This window comes from Salmo salar, chromosome 04 (genome assembly GCF_965601325.2).
Source record: "Salmo salar chromosome 04, fSalSal1, whole genome shotgun sequence".
NCBI lineage: Eukaryota > Metazoa > Chordata > Actinopteri > Salmoniformes > Salmonidae > Salmo > Salmo salar.
In genome coordinates, this window is record NC_138294.1 from 57,485,334 (window position 1) to 57,502,596 (window position 17,263).

At 41.0% G+C, this 17,263-nt stretch overlaps 1 protein-coding gene across 2 annotated transcripts; it reads left to right on the forward strand.

The window, feature by feature from the left end:
• Nucleotides 1-205: 205 nt before the first annotated feature.
• rn167 (E3 ubiquitin-protein ligase RNF167) lies at nt 206-16,981 on the forward strand. 2 transcript variants are annotated; one of them, NM_001165409.1, is made up of 10 exons: nt 206-444; nt 1,555-1,714; nt 1,820-1,900; nt 12,221-12,364; nt 12,528-12,615; nt 12,833-12,923; nt 13,595-13,700; nt 13,903-13,996; nt 14,236-14,316; nt 14,416-16,981. In NM_001165409.1, the coding sequence occupies exons 2-10, from the start codon at nt 1,616-1,618 to the stop codon at nt 14,841-14,843; spliced, it is 1,212 nt and encodes a 403-aa protein (NP_001158881.1). In that variant the 5' UTR covers nt 206-444; nt 1,555-1,615; the 3' UTR covers nt 14,844-16,981. The 2 variants fall into 2 exon arrangements, with proteins under 2 accessions (NP_001158881.1, XP_014052078.1); XM_014196603.3 differs by having other exon boundaries at nt 434-684; nt 14,416-15,542.
• The last annotated feature ends 282 nt before the right edge of the window (nt 16,982-17,263 follow it).

Below are 17,263 nucleotides of genomic sequence, written 5' to 3' on the forward strand. Positions count from 1 at the left end.
TTGAGATCAAACGTTTCATCGATGTAAAAGAAATTGCAGAATGTTGGCCAAACTCCGTCAATGGGCTTCCTCTCATCGCCATATTTGGTGGGGAGCGAAACCACCAACCGGATGCTTCAGATTTATACATCCGGTGAAACTTCTGGCTCATTTTTCTATCTGTGACCGTTCTCCTAGCGGCAGGATATTATTATACAGGAAATGCATTAGTCTTTAGCATAGCATTTTCATAAGAGTGGCTTTAGACACCAAACAATATAGTTATACACTATTATAACGTATCTAGTTATCTTTCCAATTATACTTTAGTTTGCTAGCTGTGGCATACACCGTTAGCTACTTGAGTCTTCTACAAATTCTAAGCTGTTAACTAGTTAAATTAGTTAGCTAAATCTAGCCTCTGGAACCGGGAAGGAGAGGACAAAACAACAAGGCACTGGACTGGTACAAGAAGGATCATACCACTTTATTTTATAACTCAATTGTCACACCACTTCTCCCCAGATAGCTAACTAGATATGTTTTACTTCCGATTATTGATATTGATCTGATCAGTTGATCGGACAGTCAGTGATGATCAACCTGACATAAAGTACCGTAGTTTTAAGATCGCTAGCTAGCTAACGTTAAAATATCTTAGCTGAGATTATAGCTAACTAATGTAAACATAGCTATCTATCCGTGGTAAGTCAAATTCGTGTTTGTTGTTGTCTTAGCACACCCGGCTAGCGAGCTAACGTCAGCTTATCAGCTAACTAACTTTAACTAGCTGAGTTGTTACCGAACATAATCGTTTTGTCCACCAGACCGAATGTTTTCCCCCCCATTGATTACAATTTAACGTGTTTTCGCTATTTGCTAACTTAGCTGGGAACGCGAAATAGCTATTTGCGTTTTATATACAGGCACCATTGATCGTAAAAAATATTATACCGTGAAAGTGTGTTCGTTTATTTCAACAGCGTGCAATTGCAGCCCGCAATTCTGGGCGTTCCTGTATTGTGGACTTTCCCCGTCATGGGACGATGGCTAGCTTGCTAGTTCGCGACACCGTTAGCTATCGCCTGTTGTGTACCGGAGAAAACCGTGCCTGACAGTCGGGAGCGGTTATTGTCTACGGCTTGCGCGGGAGGCTGGGGCTACACGATGTGTTTGCTACCTAGCACACGGTGTCGTTCCCGCCAGCTGTGTACCGGACTAGCTGGCACACTTTAACAGAACTGCGGGAAAACAGTGCCCGACAGGCGGGGACGAAGGACACTGTCTGCCGATGTACGGCTAGCTAGATACCATTGTCGCCCCGGCCCTTCTATAGGCTTTATCGGCGACTGACATCCAACGTTATTGTGCATTAACGCCACGTACTGTACTGGAGCACCTCTGTTAGTTTAACAATGTACCAATAGAAGTATAAAGAGGGGTTCCTGCAAATGCAAGAACGCCCCGAAATGCAGGCCGCAATTCCACCCTTGTTTATTTGGTTTGGTGTTGGAATCATTTGTTATTATGCAATTGATTAATCGATGTATGAGATTTGCCTCTTCCACTCTCCAGGCTGAACTTCCCAGCTTCCTGGCTCTACTCATCCCATTCTCCAGACAGACTGTGAGGCAGGATGTTGGGTCTGTGGTGCATGGGTGCCCGACTGGGCGTTCTCACTCTGGCGCTGTGCTGCACACTGGCTCCCTTACCTGCGCATGCATACATCTATGCTGTGAGTCCTCATGATTGTTGAACTGTGTGATCAAGTTTGTTGTGGATTTACATGTGATCTCAGTGTACTGGCATTGATTTGAACACTTGTGTCTCTATCTGGTAGCATTACAGCAATATGACCAACATGTTGTTTGAGGACCTGCCTGCCTTTTTTGGATCATCACTACCCAAAGAAGGACTTATGGTGAGTAGTGAGTAAGGTTTAATATCAAAATACTTAATACCAAAACGATACCATGGAAAAAGAAGGCATATTAGCCAAAATAATAGAATGGCACTTGATCCAGACAGAAACTCAGCTACTGCTCTATTCAATCATTAGGCATCTTTTGAGTTCAATATCATTACACTTTACATTTTTGCGTCAACATTTTTCAGAGACAGCCATGTACGTAAAGTATTCAGACTAGAGGTCGGCCGATTAATCGGAATGGCCGATTAATTAGGGCCGATTTCAAGTTTTCATAACTATCGGTAATCAGCATTTTTGGACACTGATCATGGCCGATGACATTGCACTCATCGAGGAGACTGCATGGCAGGCTGACCACCTGTTATGCGAGTGCAGCAAGGAGCCAAGGTAAGGTGCTAGCTAGCATTAAATGTATCTTGTAAAAAACAATCAATCTTAACATAATCACTAGTTAACTACACATGGTTGATGATATTACTAGTTTATCTAGCTTGCCCTGCGTTGCATATAATCGATGCGGTGCCTGTTAATTTATCATTGAATCACAGCCTACTTCGCCAAATGGGTGATTTAACAAGAGCATTCGCGAAAAGAGAACTGTCGTTGCACCAAGGTGTACCTAACCATAAACATCAACGCCTTTCTTAAAATCAATACACAAGTATATATTTTTTAAACCTGCATATTTAGTTAATATTGCCTGCTAACATGAATTTCTTTTAACTAGGGAAATTGTGTCACTTCTCTTGCGTTCTGTGCAACAGAGTCAGGGTATATGCAGCAGTTTGGGCCGCCTGGCTCGTTGCGAACTGTGTGAAGACTATTTCTTCCTAACAAAGACAGCCAACTTTGCCAAACGGGGGATGATTTAAAACTTCATACGACACCGAGTTTGACAATAGCCAGTGAAAAATCAGAGCGCCAAATTCAAAACCACAAATCTAATCATTTATATTTCTCAAACATACGACTATTTTACACCATTTTAAAGATGCACTTCTCCTGAATCGAACCACGTTGTCCGATTTCAAAAAGGCTTTACAGCGAAAGAAAAACATTAGATTATGTTAGGAGAGTACATCGACAAAAATAACCACACAGCCATTTTCCAAGCAACTAGATGCATCACAAAAACCCAAAACACAGCTAAATGAAGCACTAACCTTTGCCGATCTTCATCATTTTTTGTTCGATAAAGTTCATATTTATATCCAAAAATATATTACAAAAATACTCATCATAAACATTGATAAAATATTAAACTGTTATTCAAAGAATTATAGATGAACATCTCCTTTATGCAAACGCTGTGACAGATTTAAAAAAAGCTTCACGGGGAAAGTACACTTTGCAATAATCTGAGTACTGCGCTCAGAAAAAGACATTAGGCAATACAGATACCCGCCATTTTGGAGTCATCTAAAATCATAAATAGCATTAGAAATATTCACTTACCTTTGATGATCTTCATCAGAAGGCACTTCCAGGAATCCCAGGTCCACAATAAATGTTGTATTGTTCGATAAAGTCCATAATTTATGTCCAAATAGCTCCTTGTTGTTTGCGCGTTCAGTTAGCTACTCCAAATGTAGGAAGCGCGCGGAAAATGTCACGACGAAAAGTCAAAAAAAGTTATATTTACGTTCGTTCAAACATGTCAAACGTTGTAAAGCATCAATCTTTAGGGCCCTTTTAACGTCAAACTTCAATAATATTCCAACCGGACGATTCCAATGTCAAGAAAAACATTATGGAACACAGCTACCTCCTCACATGAATGATGTCCTTCCCTGAGTCAATAACTTCCCAGCCTTCTTGTTCGCTCTCTGTTCACTGCAAAAGGCTGAAACAAGGTTCTAAACACTGTTGACATCTAGTGGAAGCCTTAGGAAGTGCTAAATTAATCCTTTGTCACTGTGTGTTAGATAGGCAATGACTTGGAAAGATTCCACACATCAGATTTCCACTTCCTGGTAGGATTTTTCTCAAGTTTTTGCCTGCCATATGAGTTCTGTTATATTCACAGACATCATTCAAACCGTTTTAGAAACTTCAGAATGTTTTCTATCCAAATCAACTAATAATATGCATATCCTTGCTTCTGAGTTTGAGTAGGAGGCAGTTTAATATGGGCACGTATTTTATCCGAAAGTGATAATACTGCCCCCTATGCGATTGGTGTCGTAAGAGGTTAATAAAAGCGCATTTGCGAAAAAAGCACAAACGTTGCACGAATGTACCTAACCATAAACATCAATGCCTTTCTTAAAATCAATACACAGAAGTGTATTTTTTTAAATCTGCATATTTAGCTAAAAGAAATTCATGTTAGCAGGCAATATTAAACTAGGGAAATTGTGTCACTTCTCTTACGTTCATTGCACGCAGAGTCAGGGTATATGCAACAGTTTGGGCCGCCTGGCTTGTTGCGAACTAATTTGCCAGAATTGTACATAATTATGACATAACATTGAAGGTTGTGCAATGTAACAGCAATATTTAGACTTATGGATGCCACCTGTTAGATAAAATACAGAACGGTTCCGTATTTCACTGAAAGAATACATTTTTTGTTTTCGAAATTATAGTTTCCGGATTTGACCATTTTAATGACCTAAGGCTCGTATTTCTGTGTGTTATTATATTATAATTAAGTCTATGATTTAATAGAGAAGTCTGACTGAGCGGTGGTAGGCAGCAGCAGGCTCGTAAGCATTCATTCAAACAGCACTTTACTGCGTTTGCCAGCAGCTCTTCGCAATGCTTCAAGCATTGCGCTCTTTATGACTTCAAGCCTATCAACTCCTGAGATTAGGCTGGCAATACTAAAGTACCTATTAGAACATCCAATAGTCAAAGGTATATGAAATACAAATCGTATAGAGAGAAATAGTCCTATAATAACTACAACCTAAAACTTCTTACCTGGGAATATTGAAGACTCATGTTAAAAGGAACCACCAGCTTTCATATGTTCTCATGTTCTGAGCAAGGAACTTAAACGTAAGCTTTTTTACATGGCACATATTGCACTTTTACTTTGGTCTCCAACACTTTGTTTTTGCATTATTTAAACCAAATTGAACATGTTTCATTATTTATTTGTGACTAAATAGATTTTATTGCTGTATTATATTAAGTTAAAATTGTTGTATTATTACACATATATAAAATCGGCCGATTAATTGGTATCGTTTTTTTTGGACCTCCATGTATCGGCCGTTGAAAAATCATAATCGGTCGACGTCTAATTCAGAGCCCTTGACTTTTTCCACATTTTGTTACATTACAGCCTTGTTCTAAAATGGATTAAATACAAAAAATCCTCATCAATCTACACACAATGCCCCATAATGACAATGTGAAAACAGGTTGTTTTTTTTGCAAATGTATAAAAAATAAAAACATACCTTATTTACATAAATATTCAGACCCTTTGCTATGAAACTCGAAATTGAGCTCAGGTACATCCTGTTTCCATTGATCATCCTTGAGATGTTTCTTCAACTTGATTGGCGTCTGTGGTAAATTATATTGATTGGACATGATTTGGAAAGGCACACACTTGTCTATATAAGGTCCCACAGTTGACACTGCATGTCAGAGCAAAAACCAAGCCATGAGGTGGAAGGAATTTTCCGTAGAGCTCCGAGACAGGATTGTGTCAAGACACAGATCTTGGGAAGGGTACCAAAACATTTCTGCAGTATTGATGGTCCCCAAGAACACAGTGGCCTCCATTATTCTTAAATGGAAGGAGTTTGGAACCATCAAGACTCTTCCTAGAGCTGGCTGCCCGGCCAAACTGAGCAATCGGGGGAGAAGGGCCTTGGTCAGGGAGGTAACCAAGAACCCAATGGTCACTCTGGTAGAGCTCCAGAGTTCCTCTGTGGAGATGGGAGAACCTTCCAGAAGGACAATCATCTCTGCAGCACTCCACCAATCAGGCGTTTATGGTAGAGTGGCCAGACGGAAGCCTCTCCTCAGTAAAAGGCACATGACAGCCCGCTTGGAGTTGGCCAAAGGCACCTAAAGGACTCTCAGACCATGAGAAACAAGATTCTCTGGTCTGATGAAACCAAGATTGAACTCTATGGCCTAAATGCCAAGCTTCATGTCTGGAGGAAACCTTGCACCATCCCTACCTTGAAGCATGGTGACGGCTTAACTGACTTGCCTAGTTAAATAAAGGTTAAATAAAAAAGGGACCTCAGACTGGGGCAAAGGTTCACCTTCCAACAGGAGAACGACCCTAAACACACAGCCAAGACAACACAGGAGTGGCTTCAGGACAAGTCCCTGAATATCCTTGAGGGACCCAGCCAGAGCCTGGACTTGAAACCGATCGAATATCTCTGGAGAGACCTGAAAATAGCTGTGCAGCGACGCTCCCCATCCAACCTGACAGAGCTACAGTCGATCGGCAGAGAATGGGAGAAACTCCCCAAATATAGGTGTATCAACCTTGTAGCGTCTTAACCATGAAGACTCGAGGCTGTAATCACTGCCAAAGGTGCTTCAACAAACTACTGAGTAAAGGGTCTGAATACTTACAGTTGAAGTCGGAAGTTTACATACACCTTAGCCAAATACATTTACACTGAGTTTTTCACAATTCCTGACATTTAGTCTTGTCAGTTAGGATCACCACTTTATTTTAAGAATGTGATATGTCAGAATAATAGTAGAGTGATTTATTTCAGCTTTTATTGCTTTCATCACATTCCCAGTGGGTCAGAAGCTTACTTACACTCAATTAGTATTTGGTAGCGTTTCCTTTAAATTGTTTAACTTGGGTCAAACGTTTCGGGTAGCCTTCCACAAGCTTCCCACAATAAGTTGGGTGAATTTTGGCCCATTCCTCCTGACAGAGCTGGTGGAACTTGAGTCAGGTTTGTAGGCCTCCTTGCTCGCACACGCTTTTTCAGTTCTGCCCACAAATTTTCTATAGGATTGTGGTCAGGGCTTTGTGATGGCCACTCCAATACCTTGACTTTGTCCTTAATCCATTTTGCCACAACTTTGGAAGTATGCTTGTGGTCATTGTCCATTTGGAAGACCCATTTGCGACCAAGCTTTAACTTCGTGACTGATGTCTTGAGATGTTGCTTCAATATATCCACATAATTTCCCTCCCTCATGATGTCATCTATTTTGTGAAGTGCACCAGTCCCTCCTGCAGCAAAGCACCCCCACAACATGATACTGCCACCCTCCGTGCTTCAAGGTTTGGATGGTGTTCTTCGGCTTGCAAGCATCCTCCTTTTTTCTCCAAACATAACGATGGTCATTATGGCTAAACAGTTCTATATTTGTTTCATCAGACCAGAGGACATTTCTCCAAAAAGTACGATCTTTGTCACCATGTGCAGTTGCAAACTGTGGTCTGGCTTTTCTATAGCGGTTTTGGAGCAGTGGCTTCTTCCTTGCTGAGCGGCCTTTCAGGTTATGTTGATATAGGACTTGTTTTACGCTTGTGGAAGCTTTCATTAGACCAATGAATTTGCCGAACGGGTTAAGGTCAAACAACTTTTTTGTTTACTGTTTATATTAAATCGAGCGCTCTCAAACTTCCCATCATTCTGATTACGATAGTCATTTTGTCACCCTCATGGCAAAGACACGGAGAAATGCATATGATGCAGCTTTGAAGTTGAAGGCGATTGATCTGGTTGTTGGAAAAGGAAATAGAGCTGCTGCACGGGAGCTTGGTCTTAATGAGTCGATGATAAGACGTTGGAAACAGCAGCGTGAGGAATTGACTCAGTGCAAAAAGACAACTAAAGCTTACTGCTAATTTTTTTTTACAAGCCGTGTTTCGTTAAAGCCTATTTATTTTTGTTACAAACCGTGTTTCGTTAAAGCCTGTGTAAAGTTAATTTGTTTCAATGTACCGGTAGGCACCTGCGGCTTATAGACATGTGCGGCTTATTTATGTTCAAAATAAAAATTAAATTCAGTGGGTGTGGCTTATATTCAGGTGCGCTTAATAGTCCGGAAATTACGGTATTTAAACTTCTGAACCACTGGGAATGTGATGAAAGGAATAAAAGCTGAAATAAATAATTTTCTCCACTATTCTGACATTTCACATTCTTAAAATAAAGTGGTGATCCTAACTGACCTAAGACAGAGAATTTTTATTAGGATTAAATGTCAGGAATTGTGAAAAACTGAATGTAAAGGTATTTGGCTAAAGTGTATGTAAACTTCTGACTTCAACTGTAGATATTTTTGTACCTGTTTCCTTCAGCATCTTCACAAGGTCCTTTGCTGTTGTTCTGGGATTGATTTGCACTTTTTGCAGCAAAGTACGTTCATTTCTAGGAGACAGAACGCGTCACCTTCCTGAGCGGTATGACGGCTGCGTGGTCACATGGTGTTTATACTTGCGTTGTATTGTTTGCACAAATGAATTTGGTACCTTCAGGCCTTTGGAAATTGCTCCCAATGATGAGCCAGACTTGTGGAGATTTTTTTCTGAGTTTTTTTGGCTGATTTCTTTTGGTTTTCCCATGATGTCAAGCAAAGAGGCACTGAGTTTGAAGGTAGGCCTTGAAATAAATCCTCAAGTACACCTTCAATTGACTCAAATTATGTCAATTAGCCTAATCGAAGCTTCTAAAGCCATGACATGGAATTTTCCAAGCTGTTTAAAGGCACAGTCAACTTAGTTTATTTAAACTTTTGACCCACTGGAATTGTGATACAGGGAAATAATCTGTCTGTAAACAATTGTTGGAACGTGTACTTGTCATTACAAAGTAGATATCCTACCCGACTTGCCAAAACTAGAGTTTGTTAACAAGAAATTTGCATATACCTATACAGGTGAATGCATATTCAATAGGAGTGTGTGCATGCATTGAGTTATTGGGCTTGTTTTGCCTTATTTCAAATCAAATGTATTTATATAGCCCTTCTTACATCAGCTGATATCTCAAAGTGCTGTATAGAAACCCAGCCTAAAACCCCAAACAGCAAGCAATGCAGGTGTAGAAGCACGGTGGCTAGGGAAAACTCCCTAGGAAGAAACCTAGAGAGGAACCAGGCTATGAGGGGTGGCCAGTCCTCTTCTGGCTGTGCCGGGTGGAGATTATAACCGAACATGGCCAAGATGTTCAAATGTTCATAAATGACCAGCATGGTCAAATAATAATAAAAACAGTAGTTGTTGAGGGTGCAACAAGTCAGCACCTCAAGAGTAAATGTCAGTTGGCTTTTCATAGCCGATCATTGAGAGTATCTCTACCGCTCCTGCTGTCTCTAGAGAGTTGAAAACAGCAGGTCTGGGACAGGTAGCACATCCGGTGAACAGGTCAGGGTTCCATAGCCGCAGGCAGAACAGTTCAAACTGGAGCAGCAGCACAGCCAGGTGGACAGCAAGGAGTCATCATGTCAGGTAGTCCTGAGACATGGTCCTAGGGCTCAGGTCCTCAGAGAGAAAGAGAGGGAGAGAGAGAGCATACTTAAATTCACACAGGACACCGGATAAGACAGGAGAAATACTCCAGATATAACAGACTGACCCTAGCCCCCCGACACATAAACTACTGCAGCATAAATACTGGAGGCTGAGACAGGAGGGGTCAGGAGACACTGTGGCCCCATCCGACAATACCCCCGGACAGTGCCAAACAGGAAGGATATAACCCCACCCACTTTGCCAAAGCACAGCCCCCACACCACTAGAGGGATGTCTCCAACCACCAACTTACCATCCTGAGACAAGGCCGAGTATAGCCCACAAAGATCTCCGCCGCGGCACAACCCAAGGGGGGGGGGGGCGCCAACCCAGACAGGAAGACCACGTCAGTGACTCAACCCACTCAAGTGACGCACCCCTCCTAGGGACGGCATGGAAGAACACCAATAAGCCTGTGACTCAGCCCCTGTAATAGCGTTAGAGGTAGAGAATCCCAGTGGAGAGAGGGGAACTGGCCAGGCAGAGACAGCAAGGGCAGTTCGTTGCTCCAGAGCCTTTCCGTTCACCTTCACACTCCTGGGCCAGACTACACTCAATCATAGGACCCACTGAAGAGATGAGTTTTCAGTAAAGACTTAAAGGTTGAGACTGAGTCTGCAACTCTCACATGGGTAGGCAGACTATTCCATAAAAATGGAGCTCTATAGGAGAAAGCCCTGCCTCCAGCTGTTTGCTTAGAAATTCTAGGGACAATTAGGAGGCCTGCGTCTTGTGACCGTAGCGTACGTGTAGGTATGTACGGCAGGACCAAATCCGAAAGATAGGTAGGAGCAAGCCCATGTAATGCTTTGTAGGTTAGCAGTAAAACCTTGAAATAAGCCTTTGCCTTTAACAGGAAGCCAGTGTAGGGAGGCTAACACTGGAGTAATATGATCACATTTTTGGGTTCTAGTCAGGATTCTAGCAGCCGTATTTAGCACTAACTGAAGTTTATTTCATGGGACCATATGGGATTTATTTTATTTTACTGCAGTTTAAGCACCCGGCCCAGAAAAACAATTTCCATAGTTGGCCAAATAGAGAAGTCAGATTAGAAATTTCCTAATAAGACACTTTAGTCAACACCTTTGTTCACAAAACAGCCATTGGATTATTCAAATAAGGCCAGGTCTTTTTCATCACTCAGCCACAGATCCTAACGTTTTATATTCATCCCAATGTCTGCCATGTTGTGTCGCTGCTCCCTGTGCACCCTGAGTGCTAGTGTGCAGGTGATGTTGGTCTATGTAAACCAAATGTAACCTGGATATAGACGGTCCATGAATCGGCGTATACAAACATGAGTAGATTACCTTGAAAACAGCGCTCAGACATTTTAGAGTCAGTCTCCAGTTCTTATTATACCTCAGTGATTCATACACAGTTTCACTGTGGCAATAAATCATCTTTCGGAGAGACGTGAGAGAGAGACCAATTTTAAGTGAATGGCACAAACATTATGAAATCAGCATATTTTGCATTATGGTTAGCATATTATCACAAAGTACTAGGGTAGTTAATTGATATTCGCTTCAGCTGTAAGCTAGCAAGGAAAGTTAGTTTACAAAGCTGGAAGCTACTGGTATCTTCTTGCATTATCAAGTGTTCTTGCCATTATGGATGTTGTTTTGCGAACAGTAATTAACAGTTTTTACATGCCGTGTCGCATTATTCAAGTGTGTTAACTTCTGTGCTGTATGAGTGGTGAGGTAGCATATGATGCAGGCACGGTATAAAGGTTTCTACACACTTAATGTTCGTAGAGTTGTACGTGCGCTGGGTGGAGTCATGCACCTTTTGTTACATGATATCTCATCAGTCCATACTCCCAAATAGCATCATTCACAAGGGGGTGACAGAGGTGTTCTTGTTGTCTTCTCATTTGTTGTGAAAGCAAAATAAGAGTCTCTTGCCTTCTTTTCTTCCCTTGCTAGCAAGTTGGCTAAACATTGCAAGCTAGCTAGCCTTTTAGCATCCCACATTGCCATGTGAAATAATATGCCCCGGCAAATATTCTTAAACTTTCCGGTGTGACTTAAAACATTATTCCAACTTTGATATGCTTCTTCAATGTCTTTGCTCCCATATCAGCTAAAAAAATATATCTTAAACTTGATTGCTAACATGCGAAACATTTTGGGACTATGTCAACAATTCATTAATGAAAGAAATACCAAAAGATTTTATTTTAAGGGGGACATCGGCTTCGCTCAACAGACTTGATCCGTGAGACACATTTCACAGAAGTACCGAAAGTAAAAACAAATTCTAGTACATTTACATTTTAGTCATTTAGCAGATGCTCTTATCCAGAGCGACTTAGTTGGTGCATTCATCTTAAGAATGCTAGGTGGGACCACCACAACTCACAGTTATAGTAAGTACATTTTCCCTCAATTTAAAGGTCAAGTGTTAGTTCACAAAAGGCATTTTTTCCTTGTTTTTTTGTGAGGGTCAGGGTGAGAAGGGGGGTGCTGTGGGATTATTTAACATAGGGTTTCAGATGTTTTCGGAAGATGGGCAGGGGCTCTGATGACCTAGCTTCAGGGGGAAGCTGGTTCCACCATTGGGATGGCAGGACAGAGAAGAGCTTGGACTGGGCTGAGCGGGAGCTGCCCTCCCGTATGGGTAGGAGGCCCAAGAGACCTGAGGTGGCAGAACGGAGTACTCAGGTTGGGGTGTAGTACCGAACCGTTTTCAGGTTCTAGTATCGAAAAAGTACAGACGTTTCCGTATACCATGCAACACTAATGTGAGAGAAGGGTAATGGAAGAGTGAATACAGGAGCAACATGTCCTTTGATCCATTGCAAACATCAGCAGAAACCTCCTTTCTCTCTCTCCAAGGGTGTGTTAGTAGAGTCACGACCACTCAACGGCTGCACTCCGATAGAACCTCCACCACCACGGCCCACATCTAGTGATCCCAACACGACCACTACTAACTACATAGTCCTCATCCGACGCTATGACTGCAATTTTGATATCAAGGTTGGTGTGTGTTGCTATGCTGTTGGGTTGCTTAGGATATAAGGTGTTGCAATTACATTTGAATTCAACAGATTATCTATGGCAACATATTCAGTGTAAAATCACACTGCGCCTAGTGTTTTCAATTATTACAATGTAAATGATGGTTCTGTATTCAACGCAGGTGCTGCATGCACAGCAAGCTGGATTCAGTGCAGCCATTGTTCACAACATGTACTCAGAGACTCTACTCAACATGAACTACAGCAATGGTGAGGATCCTACAATCATCACCTTCTCTAAGCTGCCTTTATCCATTTCTTACAGAATCAGTTCTGTTAGTACAATGTTTACTTAACCAGGTTGCTTGATTTGTCTTCTCTCTCCTCAAAGTCTCAAGTAGTCTTTATTAACCAGTATCATCCTAATAATTAAATACATTGGTAATGCTGAGTGGCAGTGCCCCCCTTTTTGTTTGTTTGTGTGTAGAAACTATTGCAGAGGAGATTGAGATCCCCTCAGTATTCACCAGCTACTACGCCTCCCAAATTCTCCGGACCTTCATCATTCCTGAACAAGGGTGAGTACCATTGTGACGTTTTTATTTTTGTCAAACTCAACTTCCATGACAAGCTGTTAATTGGTGATTAATTGGTGATTTCTACCCCTAGTCACAATGTTAGATGGAGGTATGACTTAACTGTCTGTTGAGGGGTTATGATTGCTTATGTAACCATTCAACAGGGTCTTTTATTGGATATTTGTTCATGGTCTTGCACCATAGTGAAGACCGGACCTTTATTGATTAGATTTGCGCTGAGATTCAGTCATATTCTTCACATCTTTGCACTCAATTATATTTGTCACGTGCTTCGTAAACAACAGGTGTGGACTGACAGTTAAATGCTTACTTATGGGCCCGTCCCAACAATACAGAGAGAAAGAAAATAGAGAAATAATAGAAAAGTAAAACATGTAATAGCAGATACACAATGAGTAACGATAACTTGGTATTATACAAGGAGTACCCGTGCCGAATCGATGTACAAGGTAATTGAGGTAGATACGTACATATAACTAGGAATAAAGTGAGATTGGCTGGTCCTATGTGGACGTCATCACTATGTTGGAGATGGTGTTGAGTCTGGCACTGCTGTCCCTCTTAGCCATACAGATTTGTGATCCGGAGGTGGTCGCTGTTCTGAACAATACCCCCATACTAATGCTGATGGTGCTGTATTTGGTATGCAGGGCCTATGTGATCCTCAAGCCGGAGTTTGCCTTCCCACTCTCATACTATCTCATCCCCTTCACTGGAATAGTGGGCATGATCATCCTTGTGATGGTTGTCATCCTGGTAAGTGCCTTTAGGAAACAGACTCATTTTGCTATGAATGGGGAATTGATTTCACAATTTGAATAGTTAAATATTCATTTCATACATCCTAAAGGAATGGAATTCAATAATTGTATTCGCATATTAAAAAGCACTGTGACTCTCAATCCTTAGATTTTGGTGTGGCCTGTGTCTCTTCATTCCCTGCCTTGTCTTGGTTTAGATTGTGCGCTGTGTGCAGTACAGGAAAAGGATGAGGAAATATAGGCTGACTAAGGAACAGCTGAAGAGGATCCCCATTCACAAGTTCACTAAAGGTAACGAGAGAGTCCCTCCACACATTCAAATGAGAATCTGTCACCAGTGTAACTAGTCAAAGATGTTGCAAAACACTTTGAAACAGCAGTACAGTATTTCTTCTCTGGAATGTTGAGAAACCTGATTAACAAGAAGGGTAATCTGATTGATTGTCTGCTCCTGTTATTATTACATTACACGTAGCATTACAATGCATTGTATTTCCACCTGTCACATGTCAATCTTATTTGTATTCTAGGTGATGAATATGATGTCTGTGCTATTTGTCTGGATGAGTATGAAGAGGGTGACAAACTGCGAGTTTTGCCTTGCTCACACGGTAATTGCAAATGATCACATTTGGCCCCGTCTCACTCAGAAGTTGTTCTCACAGTTCCAAGGCCATATGGTAACGGTTTTATTTCTGTCATCTCTTCAGCGTACCACAGCAAGTGTGTGGACCCCTGGCTTACAGGGACTAAGAAAACTTGCCCTGTGTGTAAACAACGCGTAACCCGACCTAATCCAGAGTATTCTGAGTCCGAGTCTGAGGATGATGGGGCACCTCGTGCAGACGAAGAGGGGGCAGAGGGTGAAGCTGACACCGAGCGCACCCCTCTGCTCCGCCCCTCCATCCCAGGCTCCCCTTCTGGCAACCCAGGGGCCTACTCTGCCACTGTCACCACGGTAACCACCGCCCAGTGCCTAGGCTCCCCCGGGCACAGCGACTCGCCCATCCTGGAGTACGAGGGCTACTACTCCCCTCAGGAGGAGTCAGACTCTGATACTGAGGAAGAGGGGGTGGACTCCCACCCCTCAGATGATGACACTGCCCAGCTCATTGTTAGGGGTGCAGTGGGGGTCTGAAAGCCTGGAGGGAGCTGAGATTAAATTACTTTGTGCTAGGTGAAAAGGGTCAGGCTTGTCCCTGCAGGGTGTTTTTAAATGGTTTATGGAGTTGTGGCTATGAAGTTGTCTCAGCCATAGACTTTCTAGAACACTATTGTCACTTTGGTTACGTAGGACAGATTTACATATTTTATCCAATTTAGACTCAATGTTGCTAGCTCTAAGATGTTAATATTTAGCCAAGATTCTGTTATGTTTTAGCAGCTCTGTCTTCAACATGAGGCACACATTGATAAGTACAGTAAATCAGTTACAACATTTAGCTTTGAGTCTTTGCCAGTGAACTATAACCCCCCCACCCACTCACCCATCCCTAAAACTTAAGATTTGCACAAAATGAATCAACTGACAGGTAGTCTCAATCTTAACTAGCAGTATTTAGTCGAATACATTTTTTCAATGCACTATTTGACAATTGACATACCCCAAATTCTTATCTTCAATGAACATATTGTACAAGGAGATAAACCACCTGAGATTATTTTTGTAGTTATTGAGTAGACTCAAGTCATCCACCAGTTGTTCTTCATATTTCTTCAACATTTTTATTCTAGTATTACATTGTTATTGCATTGTTGGGTTTTGAGTTTGAAAGAAAGGCATGTCACTGTACTTGTGCATGTGACATTAAAACTTGAAACTTGAGTTGAAAGGAAACTACAGTGCTGCAGTCTCATTAATAAGATCTTTTCCCCATGCTAGTAGTATACTGTACTGTATGCATCTCTGTAACTGGTTTCTTTCATTATATTGGTGAAGTGGGAGTATAGTTTACTCTATGGGGTGTTTCTCTCTCTGATGGGTTTATGGAGTTTTTGGACTGTTAATTTGTTATGCATCATTGACCAGTAATCGGGGCATGCCAATGGAGATTATTATTATTATTTCTTTTTTACTTCACTGTAATATATTTTTATTATCCAGCATTGTTTCTTTTAACTTCTTTTACTCCTTTTAAAAGTTCAGAATTTGTCCAGTTTAATTTTATTTCAACCTCTTCTATGATAGATCGTTCAGAGTTCTTCATGATGTTGTAATATTTCTTTGTTTTCTGTCTGTTTTTGTTTTTGAAAACTGGTGATGTGGTTCCGTCTAAAAGAGATTCCATCTGCTCTCTGAAGAAGTTGAACAAACTCAGGAATAGGAACATATTCACTCTGTATGGAAATTACATTTCAGAATTCTTCATGGATATTCTTGTTTTATTTTCATACAGAATGAACATAATATTACACTATAGAATATAACAAACCATCGGCACAATTCTTTCCAGTTTTGTCAGTCTCCTCACATCAGCCTTTGTCTACCTGTAGAAGTACAGATTTATTGTTAGGAGAATAGTGTGTATCTTAAGGGACTATTACTCATGTAACAGTGTTTTTTTTTTCTTCTTCCTGTGTAGCCTTTTATACACAGTACACACTTTAGGAACAAGGTAGGCAACCATGTATATGATCATATGTCCATGCATCAAAATACACTCTGTTTAGATCATTTTTTTTCTCTGGAAAAGAGCAGAAGGGGGATGCCAGTACTTACACATTGTTACATATTCACGTTGGTCTCCACCTCGGCTATGAATCTATTGCTTTCTGTATGCAATTTCTTGATTGTCTGTGTACGTTGCGTATTCTAGTATTCCTAGGATGGCAATTATTTGTTGACAAATTATATGTTGACATCTCCCATATGACATGATGTATGATTTAGCTTTTGAGTAGAATGTGCCTAATTTCAGTCAGAATGTATCTTTATTGCTGATAAATGATCAATGTTCATATACCACAATGTAATTTGTAGATGTATTTTTTTTAACATTTTGGAAATCATTTATGTTGGATGAAAGACTTATGTCAATGTACCTTTAAGCACAAGCAAAACGCTAGTAACAAGAGTAATGGAACTGGCTATAAGCTTCCGTGGCGCTCATGCCATTGGGACCAAGTTTGAAGTCTTATGTAAAACTTTCTTTTTTGTCATTGTCAGTTAGTCCTTGACTGCTGCTTTTCCATAACCTCCTTTCTCACTGCTGAAGATTTATATAGTCTTGTGACATTTTATGTTGGTCCCATAAAAATAAATTACATATTTTGGGCTTCTGTTTTAAGTCTTGAGTTTTTATCAGCCAGGAATCAACTTCCTATCAACATTAGTTAGAATACGGTAAATTAACTTAAATATCCCCTCTCCCTCCACCAAAGTACCATGTTTAGCAAGAATGGTGTCTTGCCTGGCTGAGTTTGAAAATGAAGAACAATTGTCATAAGATTCACAACAGTCATGGAAATCAGAATAATTCTAAAAATAGGCTATTTCTTTGATGATAAATGTCCTAAATCATTACCAACTACAAAACTAGTGACTCATACTGTACCATA